Source organism: Oncorhynchus keta, unplaced genomic scaffold (genome assembly GCF_023373465.1).
Source record: "Oncorhynchus keta strain PuntledgeMale-10-30-2019 unplaced genomic scaffold, Oket_V2 Un_contig_17240_pilon_pilon, whole genome shotgun sequence".
In the NCBI taxonomy this organism is placed as follows: domain Eukaryota; kingdom Metazoa; phylum Chordata; class Actinopteri; order Salmoniformes; family Salmonidae; genus Oncorhynchus; species Oncorhynchus keta.
In genome coordinates, this window is record NW_026280358.1 from 33,356 (window position 1) to 46,617 (window position 13,262).

General features: G+C 43.4%; 1 protein-coding gene across 2 annotated transcripts in view; it reads left to right on the plus strand.

The window, feature by feature from the left end:
* Positions 1-731: 731 nt before the first annotated feature.
* Positions 732-13,262, plus strand: part of LOC118372151 (serine/threonine-protein kinase/endoribonuclease IRE1-like) — a 31,077-nt gene continuing 18,546 nt past the window's right edge. Inside the window, exons 1-6 of one of the 2 annotated variants that reach the window (XM_052503356.1) lie at positions 732-1,017; positions 6,713-6,833; positions 10,380-10,413; positions 10,750-10,822; positions 11,219-11,291; positions 12,809-12,931. In XM_052503356.1, coding sequence (XP_052359316.1) covers positions 937-1,017; positions 6,713-6,833; positions 10,380-10,413; positions 10,750-10,822; positions 11,219-11,291; positions 12,809-12,931 — 505 coding nt within the window. In that variant the 5' untranslated portion in view covers positions 732-936. The remainder of the gene's footprint in view (positions 1,018-6,712; positions 6,834-10,379; positions 10,414-10,749; positions 10,823-11,218; positions 11,292-12,808; positions 12,932-13,262) is intronic. The other variant, XM_035757943.2, reaches the window with a different exon arrangement.

The window sequence follows — 13,262 nt, forward strand, 5'->3', positions numbered from 1 at the left end:
AAAAAAGTTATTCGCCAAGACTGGAGACAACCACATTGATGTCCATGCCTGGATTATGAGTCAGAACAACAAAAGTTAACTTCACTGTCAATCAGAAGTCTAACGCGTTAAGACATCATTCATACAACCATGGATATTTTCTATAGTTATTGGATTGCCATTGCATGCAACTACCTCAAGAGAACACAAGGGGTTCCATTGTCCCAACGTGGACTCGAGGGCCATGCTGCGGACCACGTGCGCAGTCTCCGCACATGATTGTGGTGCTCGTAATGGCCTCCGAATTTCCTGGGGAATAGAATCAAAACATTAACGAAATGATTTAGCATCAAGGATGTTTAAAGTCAATCCAGATGTCGATAAATTAACCTTACCTCGAACGAGTAGTAAGTAGCTAGTTAGCCATTAGCTACTGACCTTTTTACTGAGTTCCTTGCCAAATTACATAATAGGGATTAGTTGACGTTCACTCACTACAGTTTTCAATGTATAATCTTAAAGCGTCCATCAAACAATATGGGTAAACAAAATTCGAGTTTAGTCTGCACAGACTGAGCCATGCGTCTGTAACAAGACATACGCTCCATGTTCCTCTTGCTTGATGTAATGTGACCGGAAGACCCCCGACGAATTTATACTTGCTTGCAAAGCATATCCGGTAGCTAGCTGTGTACTTATTGGTGGAGAGACATCCTAGAACCCCCCACTGTTTCGGACTTCGCAATCTAAGTCCAACACCCACATATTAATTTCAGGAAGATGCAAGTTGGACCGGCACAGAGCCAGAGACACTTGATCACCGAAGCAAGAAGAGTAGCAACGCCACAGACAAACTGAAATGTTTTGATATCGTAACTCTTTGGGAATGCCTCTTTAAAACTTGATTGTATCGACGCATTGCATTCTATGTAACTCGTACTACCCCGTCTGGACTGTATGATGGACTGGACGGTTAGCACTCGGGCCCTATTGTGGTGCATTTTCACGTTACTGTGTAGTATTGACCCACTTCAAATGGTAAGTAGCTAACCTAACTTACGATACTGAACCTTAGTGGGAGGAATTGGCATATTGGCTAACTAGTTAGCTAATGGGTTTAGGGGTTAACACCTAGCTAATATTTACAACTAGTTAGCTAGCTGATATTTTTGGCTAAATGGCTATTAGCTAGCTAACGTTAGCTAGTATACTTGGCTGGTTGGCTAGCTAACAACCAGTTATATATTTTATGCCTAGTTAACTAGTGTCGACTCCAACTAAGCTAAGGCCAATATAGTATGTTGTTAAATTGCTTGAAGTAGCTACTGTAGTATTAGCTAGTCTCCTGTTTTTGTAGTAGGGGTAAAATTACAGATAATGTATTGTACAGCATTTATTCATCAACCTAGCCATTAAGTCACACTAGTTGGCTAATCTAACCATACCATAAGATGAAGCCAAGGCATTAGAGCCAGGCTGGGGACCCTAGCTAAATTGATACGATTAGACTTTAGACCCCCATGTAAAGAGTCTGTCAGTAAAGACCAATCAGGTGAAGTTCCACCACCTCACTGGTTGCTGGAGCAAGCCCATTGCTATGTGTTAAATGTTTCTTTCTAAAACCTAAAATAAAAAATATTGTGATAGTGCTTTCAAAATGTAGCTATCCAACATGTAGATTTATGAATAGCAGTGCAGGGATGTTTGTTTAACACCCTCAGTGCCCTAGTAATTCAGCATGCTTCTTCTGGTTGTGCTCATACTCTTACAGTCAGACTTGTAGGTAGAGCTGTGCAAAAATCCATATAACGATAAATTGACTATTGTCATAATAATGATACATTGAACTATAAGTTTAACATTAATGTGGGCCAGTTTTTTATTTTAATTTATTACCCTTAATAATACGACTTTAAATGTTGTAGCTATCAGTTTCCCATCAACTATCACCCATATTAGAAAACGGATTTAATTTAAAACTTCACATTTCTCTAGTAGGCCCCTATAGGGTATTTATTGTAATCAATGATATCAGCAAAATGTCCATGATAAGTGGTCGGTTTGGTTGGTGTTGATAATTTTCGGTTTATTGTCCCAGTTATACTTGCAGGCCGTGCTACCATGTGCGTATAGACAGAGTTCAGTCTGTGTATGTTCTGTTTGACTGTGTGTGTGTGCGCGTCCTATCTTATCACTAGGCCAATGGCTGTGCAGGCACTTTGTGCGGCTGTCTATGTGCAGCCGCGGCAGAGACAGTGCCACAGGTTTTTGACAAGTGGAAGGGAGCTCAAATGGCCATGCACAGAGAAATCACAAAACAAACATGCTTGATGTTTTAAGTCTCTGCACACACTAATATCTGGCCATCTGACCTGCCTACGTGTGCATTGCATGTGGGCAAAACAAGTAGACAATTTAAATAAAACCACAGTGAAATTTAATGCAAGGTGGTGTTGAGGGCAAGATGCTCAAGATGGGACACGCAGGTTGTTCAACACAAAATATACATAACCTGGTCATGCATAGCCATTTGTACACCATGTCAGTTTAATTTCTTCACCTTTTCCAAAAAACCATTTCCTCTTAGATTTTGATCTGTGGTCACCAGATAATGAGCATCATCAGTTCCTGTCTTAATTCATGCCTGCACACAAACTGTGAGCGCTACAGCGAGTCTACAAATGGGAGGAAACATTCAGACTGTTTTGGAAATGTTCCATTGAAGGTGAATTAATGGAGGCAAGGTTGATAAAGCACTTGCTAGAGTTGAGCATTAATTACCTTGTGCAAATTGTCAAATTTGCTGTCAATAACACCTCTTCAAAGGCAATGGTCTGTTCTGATATAGTAGGTCAGTTAACAGGGATCCTGCAGATTTAGGTTGGAAGGTCATTTCTACATTCAGTTCCACTAAGTATTTCTGAAGCAGCTTGTACCGTGTCCGGTTTCTGTTCTCTGTGTCCCTTCTGGAGGGTGCATCTAGCGTCAATGTTTTTCACTCTCTTTTTGATTAGGCCTATGAATTCTGTAGGCTAGTGCCTCCCTTAGTGGTTCCATTAGTGGTTGAGAACATTTAGGCCTAAGCCTAGATGCAATGTAAAAAAATTTAAAAACACTTTCTCACCGGTCTCTACCAGTGAGACCTTTAGCTCTAAGCATCAGTAGCATTACATTACACTGAAAAAGTACTTGTTTGCCCCTCCTTTGTGTTCCCTCTTCCTTGGAAGGCTTTGATTCCTATTGACTGATGGTGGGAAACCTGCCAATCACATGTACCTGATACCACTGCCCGAGAACTCTTTGGCATGTTCATTCTGTCTCTCTAATGGAACATGGCCTCATTGCAGAGGCAGAGTGAAAGCTCGGAACCTGCCAAGAATTGTTTCGTCAAGTTTGGGTATATTATGTAACCCTAGCAGTGTTACGCAATGTCTGACTTCTTTCCCTGGTAAAAAGCATTAGGACATGCAAACCAAACGGGGCCTGCTCCAATGACCTTTTCTCTCTACTCCCGCTCCCAGATACAGACCAGTATAGAACTGAACTCCCCTCCTCTATACTATCAATCATACCGTATAGCCTAACAACCGCGTACAGATGTCTCAAGGATGTACTTTTAGGCCTGAAGGTGTTAAACGTTGTTTCGAACAGAGTGCTGCTTCTCACAAACTCCAACCGTCTGACAGATGTTCCAGAGATGTTGATTTTGAAACTGAGAGCAGGCTGGAGGTTTGTGGGGATGAATAATAATACATTGACATTGATGGTTATTGTTTTACTGTTCCTGGTACTGTTCTTATGAGGTGATAAACCAGTGGGAACAACCACAGGTGTCCAGTATTGACACAAGCTCTCTCCGGTGTGTAGACTGTAAGATTACAGCAGGGTTAACTGAACAAACAAAACCAGAAACACACGCTTCCTTCTTTTTTTTTATATACCATAGACCTTTTTAGATAAACTGCTAAATAAATTAGCTGTAGCTAGCAAACAGCACCTAAGTGAAGTGGTTAGGTTATAATTGCTTTGATTTCATCAGATAGGCCTAGCTTCATACAGTAACCTTGGGTTTCTTTCGTTACTCCAGCAGGCCGAGTGTGTTTGGTCTGGTCAATTTCGTAGACTGTAGACGGCTGGGAGGAAGACAACATAACAAGGCTGTCTGATTCATAGAAGGCCAGGGGTGATTCACTGAAGTGTACTCTGTTTGTTCTGGATGCCATGTGCTCCTCAGGCCCTGGCTTGCTGGTTGTGATGGGGGGGGCACATTGGTTTCTGGCCTAACAGCACTTAGGCCTAGTTCTCCCTTGTAAGTGTCTGAGTGCTGGGTAGGGCCTGGAGTAATTATAGATCAGTGATCTGCCTTTAACAGAAACAGCAGGGACTAGTTATACTATCCTGAGTGCCCTTTGGAGGGGATGTTTCATCCCATTGAATTAAGATGTTCAATTCTATGTTCTACTGTTCTAACTTTGGTTTGGCTGGGGGAGTGGGGGTGGGGTTAGTGGAGTAGGTTGGTACACACACAAGTCATGCACGGTATTAAAATCCCTCTGGCCCTAGCTGCCTCCTTTAGCTGGGTCATGGCTATAAGAGATGTATAGCTTTTGTGAAATGAATGTCGAAATATGTTTTTATGTTTTTGGTGTATTTTAGCTATCCCTAACCCTTCCTAACCTTAACCTGCTATGCTAATTATCCTAACCTGCTAGGGAAAGATATTTTTTTTTACAAAAGCTGTATCCCATCTAGTCAAAACCCTTGAGCAGCCAGAGCACTCTACAGTACAGACACTCCCACCCGGCCTCTTCCTGTGCCAAAATCAAAATGAAGACTACGTATCGCATATCAGTGTGATGTTTTTTTTTTTTTTTAAGATCCCTTGCACTCACTGACCACAGAGACTTCTAAGGAAAGAAACACCCCCTTGGCTTGACCGGGCCTCTGTCAGAGCTTAAAGTGTGGTCAGTGATTCAGGCGCGGCATACACCCACTTAAGCCTGCATACATTTTTGATTGTTTCATTCCTTCGCTCCAAAATTGCTGTCCATGTTTTTCTACTGAACCCAGTCAAAGTCTGCCCATGTGGGCTTGTGTCCCTCTCCCAGAGAGAGTGATATGAGAAGGACTGGAGAGAAACGCATTCACATGTCCATCTCAGCCCACTGTTTGTCTGTGCGGTGACTGAGAAAGACATTTCTCCCTGAGTTCCACAGTAAAGCAAGCCGACCATGCTTGCTTTATCAGCCCAATATTTTTTTATGTAACCTTTATTTAACTAGGCAAGTCAGTTAAGAACAAATAATTATTTACAATGACCGCCTACCCTGGACGACACTGGGCAAATTGTGAGCCGCCCTATGGGACCCCCAATCACGGCCAGTTGTGATACAGCCTAGCATTGAACCAGGGTCTGTAATGACACCTCTTGCACTGAGATGCAGTGCCTTAGACCGCTGCGCCACTCGGGAGCCAAAATGTTGATATTGGTGACTCTGCAGACAGCAGCGTGGCTCTTTTGCAGAAGTTCTTAAATCTTGGCACACGTGTTCCTCCTCACACCCTTTGTGCACTAGCTGCACTCTTCAGTCTCCCAGTCCTGACCCTTACCTGGCCTTCCTCCCCACTCTTCAGTCTCCCAGTCCTGACCCCCAGACCCTTACCTAGCTTTACCGCCCACTCTTATCACAGACTCCCGTTTGAAAACAACAAATGAAGGCTCTGCATGGTCAATCTGACGTCTGATGTGGCCGTACAGCATTTACTGCAAAGCAGCCTCCAGTCTTCAGAGCTTTCATGCTTATTGTGCTTAGCGGAGCAGAGCTATTGTGAAGGAGGTTGTCAAAGGAGTGAGTTTGTTTTATACAGGACGTACTGCCCCAACCTACTGTCAACCAATTATGTAAAAAAAACAAAAAAACAAATGAGGCACAGGCAGGTAGCGAGACCTAACCCCTCATCTGCTCCTAAGTGTTTTACACAGCCAGTTTGGGGAGGGGGTAATGTTTGGCGATATGGGGCAGCAGTTAACCCTCTGGCATCCCACCCACCCACGTCCCAGTCTAGTAGTAGTATTCAGGATGTATATTCAGTTTTTTTTTTACCTTTATTTAACTAGGCAAGTCAGTTAAGAACAAATTCTTATTTTCAATGACGGCCTAGGAACAGTGGGTTAACTGCCTGTTCAGGGGCAGAACGACAGATTTGTACCTTGTCAGCTCGGGGATATGAACTTGCAACCTTTCGGTTACTAGTCCAACACTCTAACTACCCTTCTCAGTATTGGCATTCCTCTGGGGCCTTATAAACTGCAGGAGGTTCTCTATTATGGCAGCACATTGCCTGTATTCCTATGTGGTGTAGACTATTTTATAGTTGGGTATGATCAAACTGATTATGAATCAGTGTTCAATAATACCACCATTTAATTAGTTGCAACCATTCATTATTCATCACTTATACAATACAACGGCACACATGTGTCCTTGGCTCTATGGCTATAGTGTCCATTATTATAGTGTCTAGCCATAGAGGCCATGGTCATATCAGGGCTGATATGGCCAGAGCTCTTTGGTCAACAGAATGTACTTGCATTGGCTGTAGATGAAACTCTTTTTTGAAAGAGGTGAATACTAAGATTAGGCCCTTGGCTTATGTTGAATACCACTAAAGAAGACTATCTTCTGTTCCCCTATAGATGTGCTTTTACAGTATTTTGTGTTCTGTCTTGCAGAGATTCTGCCGCGCCAGCACCGTCTCCCTCCCCGAAAGCCTGCTCTTTGTGTCCACCCTGGATGGAAACCTACACGCCGTCAGCAAGAAATCAGGCTCTATCAAATGGACGCTGAAAGAGGGTAAGGAAGAAGAGAGTCCTGAGTAATTCACTAGCGCCTTTGTTTGTCTCTATCAATCTTTAGCTGCTGTTTGAGTTACACCTGTGAAACAAAGTGTCATTGTTGTTCCACAAGGATCACAATTGAGACCCCTTTAGTTTGTGAAAGTGAAGACGAGCTCTATTTTGTCTTTTGTTGAATGGTGGAAACCAGATTCAGAGCAGAAACATTATTTTCAGAACTAATCACACAGTGTACGAGACAGTGGGAAGAATGCACGTGTCGGCCTACTTTTTTTTAACCTCCGCTGCGTATCATTGCATGTACTAATACTGTAATTACAGCTATTGAGGTACTGAATGGTTAGAGAAATCAACACTGCTCTAGTGAGCGTGGGAGTAGGCTGTCGATCATAAACTATGGTAACTGTGTTATTCTCATAACGGGATGTATTGACAGATTATTTTTCACTGTGTAAATGGAATTTTTTAGGCATTTCTGGGTTTAGATAATGGTGGGTGTTTTCACTGTATTCTCTGCTCTCCCGGCGCATGCTAACCTGGTAATCATTAACCTGGAGAGAGTGGGACAGATATAGCCTTTAATCGTGGTCAGCCATAATGGGCAGGGGTGAACTGCTCTGCAGTATTTATATTTCTCTGTTTTTTGTTCTACTTTTATTTTATAGTACTACTGATAATGATTACTGCGTTGTTGGAAGAGAGCTTGCAAGAAAGGCGTTTCACTGTACTTGCTTGTGCACATGACAATAAAAAAAAACACATCTAAACATCCTGTCTGGGGTTACATGGTCAGAATGAGCATTGGTATGATTAGCATACAAATGCAGGGTCTATTTACTAGAAGTCATGTAGCTAGGCTAGTAACGTTACTGAAACTCCATTTTGGATTCAAGGTGAACAACAAATGCAAACCGTATCAGATGGGCTGAATAACAGGGAAACGGTGGATCACAAATGGTTGTTGACCTTTCAGAGCATCTGCTAAATGACTTAAATGTAAATGTCAAACCAGCGAGTCACCTGATACTGTATAACATCATTAATAAACATGAGAATATGGAATTGGTCCCATCTGAGCCCTGTGTTTCCTCAAAAGGCCCTTTTAATATGAACATGGACAGGGATAGCACCAGGTCGCCTTTCTCAAACATCTGCTGTCTTCCCTGAAGCCTAACTAACTAAAGCCCACATCCAGGAGGTAGGCAGGTCTTCCCTGAGGCCTAACTGACTAATGCCCACAGAAGGAGCCTGGAGGGAGGTAGGAACTTGTCACTCAGGCCCAGCAGGCAGGATCCAACCCAGGGTTGGCATGGGTCCCATCCCGGGTGTGTCCTTTTTATGGGGCCAAACCACGCCCACAAGCAACCTAGCAACATTCAAAGCCGTGCTGATTGGTTAGAGTTCGGATATACTGATTAAGTAAATACGCGAAAGATGGCTGAAGAGGAATCCCCGCGAACTGGGAGTTCGTAGTTTGCTCGTGCCTGCCATGCCACGAACCGCGGGAGTTCCGCGGCTTCGTTTTGAAATTATCCTAACTAAAGGCAAGCAACAAGTGACTGTAGATGGCTAACATTACATTATTATCAGTAATGGTGAACGAATGGAGCTAGCATCTCGTTTAGTTGCGTACCAGCACAAATGTAATGTAGCTAAGTATCTCAATAGTCATTTTGTAAACACTTCGAACTCCTAGTGTGGTCAACTACTAGACCGCTTCAACCCAATCGGCGATGTAAGCTAGCGATAACACTTGATATAAGTCACATCTTACTTATCTCCAAAAACAATTAAACTATCCATGATGTCAATGCTATCCATCTGGTCAATCAGGCTGGTTGCAGTCACTAACTAAAAAGCTACATAGTTAAATGCAACTTCATATCCAAATTCAGGGGGAATGCAAAGTATGGATGGCAATGTTTTGGAGGCGATTCTGTCTGACCAATCAGCGCGGCTTTGAATGTTGCTAGGATAAATGGTAGGCGTGGATAAAACGATGCATCGCTGTCTTGACCCTGCTGCACCTACCAGTGACATTTATGACACACCGGCCAAGTATACTCGTTCATACAACAACACACACATTAATAGTCAATGTGTCCTCCCAAACAGTTACGCTATCAGGTGAGGTGCATATTCAGTGAAGGGAAAGAACATTGAGTTCGGAACAAGGCTCTCTCGTTACAAATGGAGAAAACACACAGATCCACAAAGAATTCGAAAACAAACTCAATTTTGATAAACTCCCATATCTACTGTGTGAAATAACACAGTGTGCCATCACAGCAGCAAGATGTGTGACCTGTTGCCACAAGAAAAGGGAAACCAGTGAAAAACAAACACCATTGTAAATACAACCCATATTTATGCTTATTTATTTTCCCTTCTGTACTTTAACCATTTGTACATTTTTACAACACTGTATATATACGTAATATGACATTTGTAATGTCTTTATTCTTTTGAAACTTCTGTATGTGTAATGTTTACTGTTAATTTGTATTGTTTATTTCACTTTTGTATATTATCTACCTCACTTGCTTTGGCAATGTTAACACATGTTTCCCATGCCAATAAAGCCCCTTGAATTGAATTGAAAACGTTCTACTAAAAAATATATACATCTCCTGCATGGTCGTCTGTAAAAGATGTCATCACACAATTGGCCTACCTGTGTAAACGCAGTTCCAGGTAAACCACCCAGCATAGACCTCTGCCAGTCAGAGCAGAGGTTCCATCTGGCTGACCTTGTGGACTCCGCTGCCGCTGTGTGTGTTTGTTTGTCTAGTAGTAATGTCATTACGCCCTGGTCCCTGTGTGCCAGTTTGGCAGGGTGGCCTGGGTGCTGTATCACATTCAGTGGGGTGCGACATTACAGGACATTCAGATAGTAATATATGACCGGCATCTTTATCATGTAGAATAGGGAATCATGTCCGCTCTATACAATACATTTCTAGCTGCGAAGTTCAGAATACGACCTGGGCCTTTACAGTGAGTATTAATGTGTCCCCTGTGGGCTACTGGCCACTGTTTATTTAGGCTATACTGTTGTCATTAGCTAAATAAGGGGCGTTGGCCTCTTATCAGTTAGGACAAGTGTGGTTTAAGGAGACTCTTAACCTGAGACCAACAATGCAGGGGTCGATGCTGACAATTTTTACAAGGAGCATGTGTGGCGTAAGTTGAAAAATATAGGCGCACACAAAGATTAATTTAGGAGCAAAATGAAAATTATTTGCGATATTAAAGCTGGATCCTTAATTCTTCCTTTCTCAAGATCAGAGAGTGAAAGGTCCCTGACCTTAAAGTTTTCAGTAAACCTTCTGAGTTAATTCTGTGTTTGGGAGTAATGGTTTATGAACTGAAGAACTATGGGGTTTATATTCAAACAGGAAAGACAGCAGTGTAGTGGTTCATATTGTGTACTGTATACATGCTGCTGATTCTTGATCAACCGGTACTGTCATCATTTGTAGTGTACTATTCATGGCACTGATGACTGAAAAGCACATTTTCTTCCGTTTTCTTCTGTGGACAGATCCTGTTCTGCAGGTTCCAACGCATGTGGCGGAGTAAGTATCCTGAAGACTGTGTGTTTTTGTGTGCGTGTGCGAGTCTCAGTTTGGGTGTCATAGTGTATTGAGTGCAACAGGAAATTAAACACAATGTGCTGAACATGTATAACTGTTTTTTGTCCTGTTCTGCTTGAGCAATAAGACTACTCTATTCAAAATACAACCGGGTTCATTGATGACTGATCTGACAATGTGTAAGCCCTATCCAACAATCAAATCCAACTTTATTTAGGTCTATAGTGCACAGGTGTCATAGCACACTTCACCGTGAATTATGTATGATCTGTCGGAGCGTTAACATTCTCTACCCCATCTCTCTCTCTCTCGCCGTAGGCCAGCTTTTCTGCCTGACCCTAACGATGGCAGCCTGTACTCTCTAGGAGGGAAGAACAACGAGGGACTGACTGTAAGAGGATCCACTGAACCCCCTTATTAGACTAACAGGGTCACCCCTCACTAGAGAGGAACCACTGAACCCCCTTATTAGACTAACAGGGTCACTCCTCACTAGAGAGGAACTGACAGTTTCCTCTTTCTCTAGAAGGCCTCTGCATATCTGCCAACCACAGGTGATAAGCAAGTCACGCAAAACATGTAGTGCACATAGGTGTGTGTGTGCGCGCACATCATATTTCTATTTGGTGTGGTTGTAGTAGCAGAGTCTGTGAGATTGTGAGTGAGTGTGAGTGAGTATGTGGTTTGTGATGAAATGGCATTGCTCAACATTGACCCCTTGATATTGATACACTCACAGTAAACATGCTTATGAGTGGGCCAATGGACATTTCCCTGTTTTCCACAGAAACTGCCTTTCACCATACCTGAGCTGGTCCAGGCGTCACCCTGCCGCAGCTCTGACGGGATCATCTACATGGGTAACTCTTCCAGCTCTCAGACCTGGAGTATATGACGACACACACACCCTGACATGACATGTAGACATTTAGAACAGACCAGGAACAGTTTGGACTACGTTGTCATGGTTATCTACTCTACCAAGCGGGACTACCGTTTAATTTCCCGATCAGGCTGACCTCTAATGAATGAATATAATCTTGTTAGAACTAAACATTCTACTACATTTCCATTCCTTTCACCTCACGGTCATCATAAATCCTGCTCCTTTGAATATACTGCGGCACGAAGGCGTGACCGTAATCTAACCTATCTACCGTGCCATTGTTCAGCGGAGAAAATGGATGTCATGTTTCTTAGTCCCGTAGAAGTTTTCACACCCATTCACTGAAGCCACTGCGAGCACAAAGGGAGAATTTTCTGTGTTAATTGTCAAACCTGTTGGCCAATGGCAATTTTCACCTTACATTGTGCTAGACAGACAACCGTACTCTTCAGTCTAAAGCCGTCCTGCAAAGTCGGTTTGAGGAGCAGCTCAGCCAACAACATCTTACTCACGGGTGGGGCCACCAGCACTGCAGATGGGACACTGTTTCGTAATCCATCAGGCTTTGTTATTACAGTCCAGCCAGAATAACGATTAGTGTCACTCCCTTCACCTACACAATAGGGAGACAGTGCACTACCAGGGCATGGGGTGTTTTTAATAAGACTATAGGTAGGTTAACACCCATTACCCCCTGGGAGAATGCTGGGTGCTTGTCTAGCCCACCTTTACTTAACTGAGGTTGCCCGCCCTCTGTCCCTCCCATTCACTCAAAGTATAATAAGCATAATAAACAACTCAGATTGAATGTGGTTCAACTGCATGTATGGTTCTGCTTTCAGACCAGAGACCAGTAGGTTTTTACAATGTTATTAGGCTGACTGCTCTGTGTTTCCTAGGGCTGGGTGATGTGGCCTAAAAAGAACCATGCATAATAAGGATTCACTTCTTGTAGCAGGCATTATAGAGCATTAACACGGGTCTCATACACATTCTCTCAATTACAAGCCCACGTGTTAGTGAGTATCCAGCTAATATTTATATTTCAAGTTTAGATAACTTGGATCTATTTGGTAGTTGACTAGATAGAACAGTTGAATTGTTATGAACACACCCTTCTGTCCGTCTCCAACTGTTTGAACAGCATGCTGGCCAGATGTTGAAATCAAGTGGCCTACCTAGAATGAGAATGAGTTGCCAATTCTGTATATATTTGTGTTTTTATACCTATTGCATATTTATTAAAACACAGACTAGACAGCTTGAATAATAGGCGTTTGGCTAAAATGCTCCTAGTGGTACGCAATTCCACATGCGACTGAAACTGAGCATGAAAAGGAGACGAGACCAAAAAGACACGAGAAGTGTCCCATACACTCCCATACAAACAAATTAATTCAATATATATCACCCAGCCCTATTGTGTCCATGTGTTTGTGTCCTCATGATGTCCTTATGTCTGTTTTTGTATCACTTTGTGTATATGCGCAGGTAAGAAGCAGGACCTGTGGTACGTGGTGGACCTGTTGACAGGGGAGAAGCAGCAGACCCTCACTTCCTCCTTTGCTGAGATGCTGTGTCCCTCCTCCTCCCTGCTCTATCTGGGACGCACAGGTAGGCACCTGTAGCCCAGCCTACACCTGGCTGGCTTGCGGTCTAAACATCTCCATGGGATATTCATTATACACTTCTCCCCCTTAAGCCACTGGGCCTCCCGGGTGGCGCAGTAGTTAAGGGCGCTGTACTGCAGCGCCAGCTGTGCCAGGCTCTGTCGCAGGCTCTGGGTTCGCGCCCAGGCTCTGGGTTCGCGCCCAGGCTCTGTCGCGACCGGGAGGTCCGTGGGGCGACGCACGTGGGGCGACGCATTGGCCCAGCGTCGCCCAGGTTAGGGAGGGCTTGGCCGGTAGAGATATCCTTGTCTCATTGCGCACCAGCGACTCCTGTG